This window comes from Tachysurus vachellii, chromosome 4 (genome assembly GCF_030014155.1).
Source record: "Tachysurus vachellii isolate PV-2020 chromosome 4, HZAU_Pvac_v1, whole genome shotgun sequence".
NCBI lineage: Eukaryota > Metazoa > Chordata > Actinopteri > Siluriformes > Bagridae > Tachysurus > Tachysurus vachellii.
In genome coordinates, this window is record NC_083463.1 from 17,785,574 (window position 1) to 17,800,116 (window position 14,543).

The window sequence follows — 14,543 nt, forward strand, 5'->3', positions numbered from 1 at the left end:
ACCATCTAATAGAGATCTGAGCATGTGCAAAGTTTACTCAAAATATGTCAGTAACACTTTCCTGCTGTGGACATGCTATGAGGTTGCAGTGAAGTGTAAATGACACCTCTCCCAACTTGATCTGTGCTGTGAATTATATCCCAACCAGATGGAGTTTCCCACAGAATTTTGACAGGAGCCGTATTTGCCACACTTGAAACTCACTGCTTCAGGGGACAAACAAAAACACAATAAACATTAACTAAATTTTTCCCCACTAGACATAGTTCTGAAGAGATAAACAAAGTATGTCTTACAAACTGTAGTTAAAACATATAGGGCTCTATTTTTATGTCAAAATGTTGGCATGTTGCTATCTTAGTTGCATGCAAGAATTTTTTTTTTTTGTTTTGCACTCAGTTGCTATTTTCATGGTCATAAATTAACACTTTCTGTGGGTTGAACAGTGCACAAAGATGTGTGACATGCTGCCATGGATGAGAAGTTTTCAAACTCAAGATCTTAAATAAACACATATTACCATCTTTACATAGCAAAGATTAAAACATTTTCTCTAAACCCTGTTTGTTGATGCTCAATATTTATGTCACCCCCCCATTATTATTATTATTAGTAGTAGTAGTAGTAGTGTTATTGTTGATGTCAATATTCATTCATTCATTCATTTTCTACGGCTTATCCGAACTACCTTGGGTCACGGGGATCTCAGGCATCATTGGGCATCAAGGCAGGATACACCCTGGACGGAGTGCCAACCCATCGCAGGGCACACACACTCTCATTCACTCACGCAATCACACACTAGGGACAATTTTTTCCAGAGATGCCAATCAACCTAACATGCATGTCTTTGGACCGGGGGAGGAAACCAGAGTACCCGGAGGAAACCCCCGAGGCACGGGGAGAACATGCAAATTCCACACACACAAGGCGGAGGCGGGAATCGAACCCAGACCCTGGAGGTGTGAGGCGAACGTGCTAACCACTAAGCCACCGTGCCCCCCTTGATGTCAATATTATTATTATTATTATTATTATTATTATTATGATGATGATGATGATGATGATGATGATGATGATGATGATGTTGGCTTTGTAGAAGCCAACATTCTGTTTTCCTATTTAAGCTTAGACAAAAATTTATCAAGAGCCACATGAACCAAATTCGGATATGTTGTAGACCCTGGTCTGAAGTTTGTTGCTATTACTTTTCTAAGCGATCCGAGTTCCAGTACTTCCGGTACCGGGTCTCAAAATGGCCTTTTTTCCCATAGACTCCCATTATAAACTTTGGAGGTTTATAACTCGGCAAGCTTTCGAACGATCTACACCAAAGTCGGCCAGCTCCTTTAGGGTGATACTCCGAACAAAGTTTTAAATTGGTGTACTGACTGGCCTTTCGGTTGTGCCGCAGCCCCGCCCCCAAAATATGCAAAATCAAAAAACTTTTTACAACATGGACATGTGACATATCAAAACACTCACAACAATGAGGGGAACTAATTCACGGGTATTCTGATGATGTCACATGCACGCCTCTACTTACCTCCAAATGTTTTGGCACCCTACCTTTCTGTCTACTTCCAAAAGTAACACTGACCCTTATGTCCACTCGCCTCCAAAAAGCACCGGCCTTTGCGAATACTTGCATCGTCAAAGCCAACATCAAAGTTTGTCACGACGAACTTTACAAATCTAGTTATTATTAATGTATATATTTTTTTATTGTAACAACAACCAAAAACGATTCTGGTATGGATACTGAAGGAAAATATTGCCCTTGGATTTTATTCTCCTGCACAATACAGTGTTTTTTTTTGTTTGTTTGTTTGTTTGTTTGTTCTTTTTTTAAGATTGTGTTTCTCAAAACTATTTTTTAATAGTTCGAGTCATCTGAGCCCTGCATGATAAGATGAAGTTCCCAAAGACAAAGGAAGAGGAGCCAACAGCTCCTGAGCAAAGTAGGTCTTAAAATTAAGTAATTTTACTTTCTGGAAACTCATAAATATCTATCATTAAATCTATTGGTAATGTTGCACAGTTTAGACAATTTACACTTACATAATGTTATTTTTCCTTTGTAGTAATCATCAGGAAGAGATCCAAAGTTCCTGGTGTGATGATCACTCAGACTGTCAAGGAAGTTCCTCAAGGTAAAAGCCACCCAGATTTCACACGCAAACCCATCGCCCTGACTATTCAAGAAGGTAAAAGTATATTAACGTAACTTCTTGATTTAAATGATAAAAGATCAGTAATCTTGAGACTGCAGACTTGCAAAACATTACTCACATTGTTAATGCTTTTTTCAAATAAGGAAAGATTGCTGTTTTTAAAGCAATCGTAACAGGGACTCCAACTCCATCAGTAAGATGGACTCGAAATAATGATGACATTTCTGACACAGAAAAATACATCGTTGTGTATGAGCCAGTCACAGGAGAACACCAGCTACAGGTACCGTATTTGTCTATTTAACAGTATTGTGATATGTTTATGGTTGAAAATATAAATCATTATTAATGTATATGAATATTGTACTTAGATGCCTAATGTAGCTGTAGACCAGGCAGGCACCTACAAATGTTTGGCTGAAAACGAGTTTGGTCGTGCTATTGTTACTGCAACATTGAATATAATTGAAGGTATGTACATTTCAAGAACTGGACTCACCTGTGTAAAATCTAAGCTGAAAACCATGATGTATCTAATGAAACAATTGGTTAAATTTTTTCTCTTACAGTTGGATTCAAAAAGAGCAAGGAATTGCAAGAATCACGAACGGGTCTGTCTTCCTAATGTCATGCATTTTATCTTTTTTTAAATTAAAAGTAAAAAGGTATCAAATACATCATGCCTCCTGTTATTTTCTAGCTCAACGTGAACAAACAGCTGATTTCAAAAAGAGCTTAAGAACTCGGTATGATATTTCAAATATTATGTGAACACATTTCATTGTTCCTCTTTCAAGATTCTGGATCCTGTCTGACATTTTTCTGTTAATAATACACTAGTCACATTTGTTGTGCCCTTTGTTCATACAGAGCTAATCGCCCAAAAGAGGAGCGACAAGATGGAGAGGTTGATGAAAGGTTCTGGGAGCTACTGTTGAGTGCTGATAAGAAAGACTACGAGCGTATTTGTGCTGAATATGGAGTGACTGACTTCCGGTGGATGTTGAAGAAATTAAATGAAAAGAAAAGAGAAATAGAAGAACAGCAGGCACAGGTAAAAATGTCAGGCATCTCATTTAAAAGTGCTCCATTTATATTTGCCTTGAGAATAAAGAACAAAATTAATGAAAATTTAATGATCTCTGCTAAATTTTATGAAACATTATGTATTCTTAGAAACATGAAATTACCTTTCTTCCCACAGTACATTGAATATCTGAGCAACTTGAGACATATTGACATCAAAACCCCTGGGTGTGCACAGTTTGAATTTGAAATGGATCTCAGGGATCCCAATGCCAAAATCTTACTCTATAAAGTAAGACACTACTAAGTTTTCTCATATTTTAATTGCACACTTAGATATATAAACACAAATCAAGCACAGGCATTTGTTAAATATTCAGCATTGTTGGTGTTACAGGATGGAGAACTGGTTGAATTCAGTGCTGACACAAGTGAGAAGCACAGTCTGCGTCGAGTTGGCAGACGGTTCATTTTCAGTGTCAGTGGTCTGTCTCCAGATGATGCCGGACTCTACCAAGTAGACGTTGAAGGAGTTAATATCTTTTCTACAGATTTTAAACGTAAGTATAATTTAAAAAAAATCCCAATCAAAATAATTTTTTATACACTAATGTACATGTTGAATTTGAACTATTCATTTGTCTAACCTGCTCTATGTGCTTACAGTTCCAAATGTGGACTTCTTGGTAAAGATTAGAGAGGTTACAGCAATTGAAAGAGAGGATGCAGTCTTTGAGTGTGTTCTGTCTGCACCAGTCCCAAAGATCACATGGATGGGAAAGAGTGCTGCATTGGCTCAAGGCCAGAAATATGACATTACTGTGTCTGAAGATATGCTGATCCATAGATTGGTGGTGAAAGACTGTATGCTAGTGGATAAGGGCATATATGCCGCTGTGGTTGGAATCAAATCGTGCAACGCCTGGCTGATAGTGGAAGGTAGGTGCATATTTGACCAGCTGCTTGTTAGTTATTAGCAGCTTAAACTATTTTGTGCATAAATGAGGAGAGTTCAGTTCTTAGCATGTTATGCATCATAAACTGGACATCATGAATTGACATGAAATAATGCAAAATATTGAAGAGAAGGAGGGAAATGAAATTATGTACACATTTGTGGAAATTGTGTGATTACATACTGTAAGCCATCAGAGGTCAGACAATTACATGATTGGAGTAAACCTTTGTGCAAGTAAAGTGTCACATGATCTCAATATAAATACATCTGATCCTGAATGAGTTTGTTTGAGACCATATCTAAACAAACAGCAGTATGAAACTATGGACCTATCAAACTAAACAAATTCCAATTCAGATTATTTCAATTTCAAAATATAATAATACAAATGGTGGAAGAGGGGTGAATACTTCATAATAAGGCTGAAAGGTTTGAAAGTTAAGCTGAAAGGTACACATCTTTATCAGTATACTGTACCATTTGGGATATTAGTACAATTTAATCTACAATAGGATCATATTTTCAGTGTGGTTATAGTTTTTAACCTGAATGATTAGTTTAAAATTAATCTGTTTGACAATCAATAAACAATAGCATTCATTCATTCATTCATTCCTTTTTCATTTATAATTTAGTTCATTTAGGTTTTCTGTTTGTTTGGATTTTTTTAATCCCTTTATAATATATTTACATGTCTGTATATGTCTGTCATTTGGAACAGCTGACAATGACTCAGACAAGCGTGAAAAAAAAGTAGCACGCAAAACAACCCAGGCCGGAGGTAGTGGAACTGACTTGGAAAAGACTGCAACTGAGCAGCAAGCCAAGTTACAGAAGGAGAGGAAGGAGAGAAAAGCAATGCTCAAACAATGTCAGGTCGACCAGGCTGCACAGGCAAAAGAAAATGACGCTGAGCCTCCTGTTGTGCTTCCACTCGAGACTCTTCTTAACCCTGTAGCACAACCTGCAGCTGAGCAAATCCCACAAACCTCCCAGAATAACAAAGTCAAGGCTAAAACCAAGCCTAAAGCTCAGCTCAACTCTGTCTCTAAAGGTAAGGTAGAAGAGCCAAAGGAGGAAGCAACAGAAGAGCCAAAGGAAGAAGTAAGAGAAGAGCCAATGGAGGAAGTGACAGAAGAGCCAAAGGAGGCAGTGAGAGAAGAGCCAAAGGAGCAAAAAGGGGAGTTGGTAGAAGAGCAAAAGGAGTTAGAAGTAAAGAAAGTACCTCAAAAAGCAGTGAGTAAGCATAAAGAATGTGGACAAGTCATGGAATGTGAACAGCATGAAGAGCCAATAAGTGAAGAGCAAGCAGAGGAGAAGAATAAGAGAGTCAGGTCAGGGCCATTGATCCCTGATACTGTAATTGGTATGTCATCTGCATAGCATCAGCATGTATAAAGCTAAAATTCTATACCATTATGAATGGTGTGATTCATTTTAAATTGTAGCATAAACATTATGTATAGTATAGATATGTAGTAAATAATGTAAATAAGCTACCAGAGGTGTAAATAATAAAGATGCACAAGTCCAAAATAGTTAATTACAATGTATTTTCTTATTGTTATTCACAAGAAAAATATAATAGAGCAAGTTACAGACAATTAATCTCTTATCCAGACACAGGGGTTTACTTCACTAGTGGGCTGCAAGATGTCAAAGCTATTGTGGGCCATTCAGCTGAGATGGTGTGCAAGTTAAGCAACACAGACTATGATGGAGTGTGGTATAAGGATGGAAAGGAGGTAGGTATCCCCTCATACTCAGCTTATGAAGGTCATGAGCAAGTGATGAAGTAAGTTTTTGGAAAGAATCATTTTGGTCCAAAAGTCACTATAATATCTGCACAGATAAAATCTACAGATGACCTGATGACTGTCAGAGATGGAGCATTGCACAAACTGGTGATTAAAAATTGTACAGAGAATGACAGTGGAAAGTATCGCTTTGAGGCAGATGGGCGTAAAACAGAGGCTCTGCTCATTGTAGAAGGTAATTTAATTTATTAATTGATTCAAAGTATGTTAAGCTGTTAATGTTTGTATGTTTTAGACAACAATTCATAATAGAAATGTTTACTTGTTCAGAACAATTTACACTCGCCTTCCATAGGAATAGGAAAAGCAGTGTAGCTGCTTACCTATGCATATTATCATTAATTGATAATAACATCAAAATAGTTTATCATGTGGGAACAGCATAATGTATGAAATCATGAAGTTACAGGTCATGAATATCAGGATGGGGAAAAGTGTGATCTTTGTGACTTTAACCTTGGCAAGTTTGGGCTGGTTTGAACATTTAGAAACTGTTGATCTCTTTGTATTTTCACACAAACAGTATCAGAATTATTGGATAATTTAAAAATGAGCAAGTGTACAGGGGATCCTATTAAAGTGGACAATGAATGTATATCCTATGTGTAATCCAGACCCACCTAGGATGAATCAAGATGACCTGACCAAGTTCTCACAACCTGTGATCATCAAGGTCGGCCAAAATGCCACATTCAAACTGAGCTTTGTGGGTCGAGAGCCAATAAAAGTGCAGTGGTACCATGATGGTGAGGAGCTACTAGAAGATTTTAACATAAAGATTGAAAAATCCTTCAGCCATAGCCGCCTACTTCTTACTAAGTGCCAGCGCAAAGACACAGGAGAGATCAAGCTCAAGCTGAAGAATGAATTTGGGACTACTGAAGCTTTCTCCAAGCTCACTGTCTTAGGTCAGTAGTGTTTAGGGTCTGTGTGTGTTTACTGTTTGTTGTGTAAGTACTTTTATTGTTTGTTGTGTAAGTACAAATTCATAATATCATTGCTTTTATCAAATATAGATAAACCTAGCAATCCACTGGGTCCTGTAGAGTTAATTGAAGCCTCATCATCATGTGTGGAGTTCAAGTGGAGGCCTCCCAAAGATGACGGAGGTTCGCCTGTGATTTACTACAATCTCGAAAGGCAACAGATTGGGCGGAACACTTGGAAGAAAATTGGAAATACTGCTCCGGTGCCCCACTATAAAGACACCGATGTAGACCATGGCAGGAAGTACTGCTACCGTATAAGGGCATTAACTGCAGAAGGCACCGGTGATGTGTATGAGACGGATGACATACAGGCTGGCACTAAAGGTGAAACTGCTGTATGACTGCATTTGGTGTAACCCATTTGGTGAACTTTCGAAGTCTTGATAAGCTAAAACAATTGTAAGAGAACAGGAAAATCACAGCAGAGTAACACAGTTTTAGAAAGGATTATAGGCATTATAACAAGTTACAACAATTATATTGTTGTTCATCTAAATTAAGATCTCAAAACAAAATGATAGGTGAAACTAAAACATGCAGAAAATGGTGAATTTTTGACCAAAAAAAAGCAAAAAAAAAAAGTTTGTGCAGGTGTTTATGTGTAAAGGAGACAATAGTTCTATAATAATATATATAATAATTCAATAATCTATAATATTCTATAAACAAAGACAAAACTTTTCTGTTAGCAGATAAATTGTTAATGTTTTTCACAGGAGACATTCTGCAACCCCGCATAGACTTATGGTCATATGACAGAATTTTCATCAGGGGCCTCTACTAAAACACCACACCAAAGGGAAAAAAAAACTATTTGCAATATACATGGGCATTTTTAAAGTAAATATCCCATGCACAACCTTTTTCAATAAAGCAAAGCAGCAGTTTTTGCAGGATATTACATTATTGTGTGAAGCATTTTATTTCAGTCATTTTGATGGAGATGAGCTGCAGGCAGCAAGATTCAAACAAACCCCCCCCCACCACCACCACCACCACCCACACATACACACACATTTTCATTGTAAGTTACAAGATCTCTTTAAATCTTCCTATTGACAGTCATTCTAACTCCATCTCTGTATCCTTCTGAACATTACTCACATTGATGTTGCTTTAATATATCTCATTATTTTGTGTATGGTAGTGTTTATTTTGTACTGTCATGAATCAGACACCAGTCAGTTTTCAGGTAGCATTCAGGTTTCACTGCATTAATTGCTAAGGAAACTGTCCCAGTTTGCCAGCTGTTGTAATGTGAGTCTGTCCCATCACAAAGGTTTGAAAAGTTTTCTTTTTCAGTGCTCACTATGCATTATGCATATGGTGAAAATGGCCATTTCCTGAGCATTAGCTTATTGTTCTTGGTGGGTGATAGTACAGTATATGAGTGGTGCCTGTAACTCAGGAGTTGAGCATTAAAACTCAGCTTGTAGAAGGGTTTATTACCCAATTACTCTTCAGTTTGATTTATTAACAAGACAGGCGATTGGAAGTAGCTGCCAAGGGTCTGTCTAGGTTAGAATTCCTTCCCTCTGTTACAGTGGTGTTAGACATGGCAAGGGGACTTGATTCTTCATACTCTTGTCCTGGTCAATCTAGTGAATACTGTCCCAGCCACTTATTTGGCCCTGGATTACATTTACTCTATACTCAAACATAGTCCATTATGTTTCTGCTTCATTGCCCTCACTCACTACCTCTACCTCTGCTCCCTACTCCTTGTTCAGTCACTGCTCATAACTCAACTCCAATTGTTGGTCCTGATCTCGTCTCTGTGTCAATCTCAAGCAGTGTTTTTGCCTTCCTGTTACCCAACAGACCCTGCTCCTGGCTGATTCTGTTTCTGTTCTGGTCTCAGGCACTCATTCTTTAATCCTATTGTAGTAAAATATCTCCTGTTTCCATCTATGGAATCATTTAAACCCTCAATTTAATAGAGATACTCAGTGTCCTGAGGGTTCAGTATCCCTGCCTGTGATTGTTCTTTGTGTTATGGAATCCATACTTTTGATCTATGTTTGGATTTCACCTGCTCAAGTTTTAAACTTATCACTATTTTATTTAACTTATACCGTTTTTCTTTTATTAGTCCAATTTTGAGTAATTCTTTGCAAGTCTGTGTTTCTGTGTTCTTCACCAATGCCAAATCAATCGAAACGGTCATGAATGGACGTTTCTGTTAATTATGTAAAACAATATGTAAAACAACTTTAATTCATATTCTGGTATTTTGAAAAATGTCTGCTAATCTGAACAGCCGCTAGTTCATAAACATTTGATTTTTTTTATATTTTAAATGCATTCTTTAAAAATCTGCCTTACAGCATATCCTGGTCCACCCTCCACACCAAAAGTTGTCAGCGCCTTTAAAGACTGCATAAACCTGTCATGGACCCCACCAACCAAAACAGGAGGAACTAACATTGTGGGCTATAACCTTGAGAAACGCAAAAAAGGCAGCAACCTGTGGAACCAAGTAAACCCTCTAGAGGAGCCAATCAAAGGTTAAAATGTATATGCATATTTCTTCATTTAATTTCCTTCAACATACTGTATCTTAGTGACATATACTGAGAATGGGTCACTTTTGGGATATTATTCATCCAAAGGTTAATTTTATAGCTAGATATATTTTGGAAATTCTACTTTACTTTTGGCCTTAATGTCTTTATGATCATTCATTAATCATTAATGTGCCTTGATCAGTTTTAGATTCTGTCCTAGTAGACAATCATGAAATAACTTTTTAATCATGGTAATAATAGAAAATTAAATACAATTAAAATGTTTAACTACCCAATGAAAATTCACTTTTTGCTTTTGCCTCCAGCCAAACAGTATGGAGTAAAAGATGTTGTTGAAGGAACTGAGTATGAATTCCGTGCCATAGCCATCAACTTCTCTGGTGCAGGAGAACCAAGCTCTCCCTCTGACTTTGTGAAAGCCAGAGATCCTAAAAGTGAGTCATGAAAAAATGTCTTTCTTTGGCTAAATTTTGATTCAGCTTAAATAATGATCATTGGTGTTTTCAGAGCCTCCTGGTAAAGTTACTGATCTGAAGGTGGCAGATTCCACATATTCTACCTTGTCTTTGACTTGGACTAAACCAAAAGAGCAAACAGGGGTGCAAGATGAAGCTAAAGGATATTTTGTAGAATTAAGACCAGCAGAGAACACTGAATGGACTAGCTGTAACTCCCATGAAGTTATCACAACTTCATACACAATTCATGGTCTTAAGTCCATGGCTATGTACTGGGTAAGAGTAGTGGCATCAAATGAAGGTGGAGATAGTGAACCACAAAACCTGGACAACTACATCATTGCCATGCCCCCACCAGGTAAAACTAATTCATTAACTAATCCACCCATTAACTATATATATATCAAACTAGCTATAAATATAAATGACTTATTTGTGCATTATGTTAATGTTTTTATTTACTCTTTTATAAATTCATTTCCAGTCAAACCAAAATTCACTGATCGAAAAATGAAGAGCTTTATGGTGGTGAGAACTGGACATTCTGTTCGGGTCAACATTCAGTTTGAGGTATAAAATATATATGAAAAAATAATAATGAAATGAATATGTTAAAACGATATATATATATATATATATATATATATATATATATATATATATATATATATATATATATATATATATATATATATGATGTTATATATTTTTTTGAAATTTTTTAATTGGCAGGGTTCCCCAATGCCCACAATAAACTGGCTCAAAGACGGAATGCCTCCATTTAAACATGTGACTATAAGCAACACAGAAGGTACATCTCAGCTCTTAATTCCATCTGCGGAGCGCTCTGATACTGGAGTTTACACCATTATAATCAAGAACATGGTGGGCCAAGAGACCTTTAGTACTGAGATTAGGGTCACAGGTAAGTTACCATAATGAATATGCAATACATTGAGTTAACTGGTAAGGGTGGATAAAATGTCCTTGATAAGAGCAGACTGAAAAATTTCAAAGCTTCTTGTATTTAATATATCCAGTAGAAGTAAAAGGTAAATGTCTGTAGAGTCCAAGTCCAAGAGAGCAATTCGACTTGCTCTTTGGGTAATACAAAAGTTGTCACTCTCTCCTCTATCAATTAGGCCAATCTTGGGCATCTGCGAGTAAATGTCGGGATCTTTCCTCCCACTCACTAGATATTCAATAGCACATTACAGCTACCAACTGGGCTGGGCGAACGCTGGCATGTGACTTGGAAACAGCAGGTGCTAGCCTTCACTTTGTGGCAGCTTTGTGTAATAATGGAGACCTAGCTAATGAGTGGGTACTGGAAAATTACTGATTTAAGAAAAATTTTGGGGAAAAGACAGTATAAAAAATTTTTGTGAAGTATGATTTAAGTGCCATGTCTTGCGTTGGTCAAAATTGGAGATGTAAAAATTATTTAAAGAGCTCATTCAGGCAAGAGTCACACTGCCTGATGTTTGGTGGAAGAGCAGCTGCCAGAACAGTTAATAACATGCTTGACAAGTCTGCAGATTTTACTATAAATGAGGGTGGTTTAAAAATACTATGTCTTCCCCATGAAAATGCTAAGAAATGTCAGTAAATATTAAATTGCAAACAGTGTGTTCATGTTAAACAGAACCAATTCTATTGTAAGTTATATTGCACAGATTGGCTAATGGAAAGGAGGATTGGAGTGGATAATATCCATACATTAGAAATATGTGTGCACTACAGGAACCTTATGTACCATGCAAATACATTGCCAGTGCCCAGATTATTTGGGCTAGTTTCAAGTTTATGTGTGTGCTTTTGAGATATTGTTGGAAAGGGAATTTTGCTAACACCTCTGGTTAATGATATAAGCCTTCTGTGTGCAACCTGATAGGAAACACTTGCTGTATCAAGCACATTGTAAAAAATTTTAACACTCAGCTTTAACCCTCAGCTTTAACCCTCTCAAAAACAAACTGCTAGACTGATGGCTGGATGACTGTACTGTATATTGTTGACACTCAGTTAGTCAATAACAACATAATTCAAGTGTGATCACCTCTCAGTTTAATTTTATTTGAGATTATGTCATTATTAATAGTATACCTTAGCAAATTATTTTCTAAGAATCAAAGCTAATCTGTTGATTAGGATTGTATTACTCAAGCATTTCATTCAGAATTATTGGAAGAGTGTATGTATTATGTTTATTCAGGGTGTCAGTTGATTTTTCTGCTTTTCTAAAATATTTGTACATATGTACATATTCTCAAGAATTTCAAGTGAGGCAAAGTACATATTCACATTCTATAAATGACAAGTCTATCAGAAAATGGAAACTTATTGATTCCATGGATGGAATCTGAATGGTTTAGAACAGATTTAGGCTGTACAAAGAATGGTAGAAAAACCTGTGTCCATCACACAGATGACCCAAAGTCTCCTGGGCCAGTGGAGCTGGAGGAAAATGTTCCTGGCACATTAACAGTCTGTTGGAGCCCCTCTCCTGATGAGAAACGAGATGACCGTCTGCACTACATGGTGACCAAACGTGACTCAGTCAAGCAGACCTGGCACACAGTGGCTGACCGAGTGTTCAACAACAGCTTCACAGCTGTCAACATCATGCCAGGAAGAGAATATAACTTCCGAGTGTATGCCAAAAATGACATTGGGCTCTCTGAACCTTCTGAGTCCCCAACATGGGGGCGTGAGAGTAAGAAAGGTAATGCATTCAGTGTAACTAATAATCCCCAACTACACTAATCTCTGCTAAAACATGAAATTACATATTTAGAATAAAGATGTCATGTTAACATACATGTACTTGTTCACTGCAGAAAAGTTCACCCTCAGTATGCCTGAACCCAAGGCCTTTAACCTTGAGTCACCACCTACTTTTACAGTCCCAATGAAAACACATACTAGTCCAGAGAAGTATGAATGTCATATGAGTTGTGCTGTGAGAGGCAATCCCACCCCCTATGTGACCTGGTACCGCAACAACATCAGTATCAACACAAACACCAACTACTACATCACCAACACATGTGGTGTCTGTTCTTTAAAAATACTAAGAGTGGGGACTAAAGACAATGGAGAGTACAAAGCGATTGCAGAAAATTCTTTAGGTCGTGCTGAGTGCACCACTCAACTCAAAATCAGAGGTAAGTTATTTGAATAAATAGTCCACACTATACATTTTACCTGAATATATATTTACTATTTTTTTTTTCTTGTACCCTAGAATGAAGAGATGCTACTTTGGAGATGTTCAGAGCTTTCTTAAATTCTTTATTAACTATAAACATTCACTTAAGTAACATTTTGCCAGTTGTATTTAATAGTAGCCAAAATAAAAGAAAATACAAAAATGTTCATGGTGATTTTGTTTTTGTATACACAAAAATACACAAAAAACACAAAAAATGTAATGAACATTAGAGTTAATATTAGCATATCATACTATATCAATGTCAGAAGTGTGTTTAGGCCAGTTTGGATAAACATTGTTAACGTATTTTCAGAATTTAGTGTTTAACATTTGCAGATCAGTTTTTAAAAGAAAAATTCTAATCAAAACATAAAGTGAAATGAACAAAGGAATCAAAGAAATGAACAAAGAATACATATGCAGAGTGTAATTTAAAAGGGGGCATGGCTAGACCCTTATTGTTGCTGTAAATATGTAATTTTCCTGATAAATCATTGTCAAGATTAATTGCTGAGGTAGATTATAGTAGTTAAAAACAGGCTTTCCAAGTCATTGAATATTGTCATTTACAAAATTTTAATTATTTAAAACATGAAGGTTGATTGTAAAGCCAACTGAAGCAATCATACGCCTCGCCCCTCGCTGTGCTCCTCCTCCCTTAACTTTTCACCATGGAAACCTCGACTGCAGACAGACAATAATTCATAATATGACATTGTAACTGAGGACTGAGGAGAAAGAACTACCAGGCTAACGCTTATCGCTGTGTAAATGAGCTGTATGTGAATTTGTATTCAGTTGAATAGGATTTCCCTTTTTCTAGATATTCTTGCCACATGTTTGATTGTTTGATGTTTGATAATGTTAGCTTATTAACTGCTAAAAAGTGCATATCTCACTAAGTGTTTTAGCTTTTTAAATTAATTTATTCATTTAGGGGGCTTATTAGCTAGTTTACTTACAAAAATACTAGCAGTAAATTTAAAGAAATACATACATACATACAGTACATACATACATACATACATGCAAACATACATACAAACATGTTTTTGCAACACATCTCTTGACATTGGGCTTTGCCTCTGGACCCCCTATAAATATTGATGGACTTTTGTAAAAGTCTTGGGGGCCTGTGCCCCAGTACAGACGTGATCAAAATAGAAATGCCCCTGTTTATGACTATATGGTCTGTCTCTTAAAGGGTTGAAAACATTTATGACATAGGACATTGTGTTCAATACGTCAACCATGACCTGCTTTTATAGTCTTCTATTAATAACTACTGATATTCTGCACAAAAACATGAGCTCATGCTGATAATAAAACAGAAATGCAATGTTAATACGAGAAAATATTCAATGTGATGTTGCACAAAT

At 36.7% G+C, this 14,543-nt stretch overlaps 1 protein-coding gene across 1 annotated transcript; it reads left to right on the forward strand.

Moving 5' to 3' along the window:
* Nucleotides 1-1,912: 1,912 nt before the first annotated feature.
* Nucleotides 1,913-14,391, forward strand: igfn1.3 (immunoglobulin like and fibronectin type III domain containing 1, tandem duplicate 3). Its single transcript, XM_060867261.1, has 22 exons — nt 1,913-1,961; nt 2,085-2,207; nt 2,318-2,457; nt 2,546-2,645; nt 2,875-2,920; nt 3,045-3,228; nt 3,379-3,492; nt 3,598-3,760; nt 3,867-4,139; nt 4,880-5,524; nt 5,779-5,903; nt 6,009-6,150; nt 6,590-6,883; nt 6,992-7,288; nt 9,292-9,471; nt 9,798-9,926; nt 10,000-10,308; nt 10,435-10,520; nt 10,683-10,875; nt 12,379-12,675; nt 12,791-13,117; nt 14,369-14,391. Exons 1-22 carry the CDS (start codon nt 1,913-1,915, stop codon nt 14,389-14,391), a joined length of 4,239 nt encoding a protein of 1,412 aa, XP_060723244.1.
* Nucleotides 14,392-14,543: the final 152 nt, after the last annotated feature.

Coding starts and splice junctions, on each gene's coding strand:
- igfn1.3 (XM_060867261.1), top strand. CDS start 1,913: ATGAAGTTCCCAAAGACAAAGGAAGAGGAGCCAACAGCTCCTGAGCAA. Junction 5,904..6,008: donor GGTATAAGGATGGAAAGGAG/GTAGGTATCCCC, acceptor ATATCTGCACAG/ATAAAATCTACAGATGACCT. Junction 6,884..6,991: donor CTCCAAGCTCACTGTCTTAG/GTCAGTAGTGTT, acceptor TATCAAATATAG/ATAAACCTAGCAATCCACTG.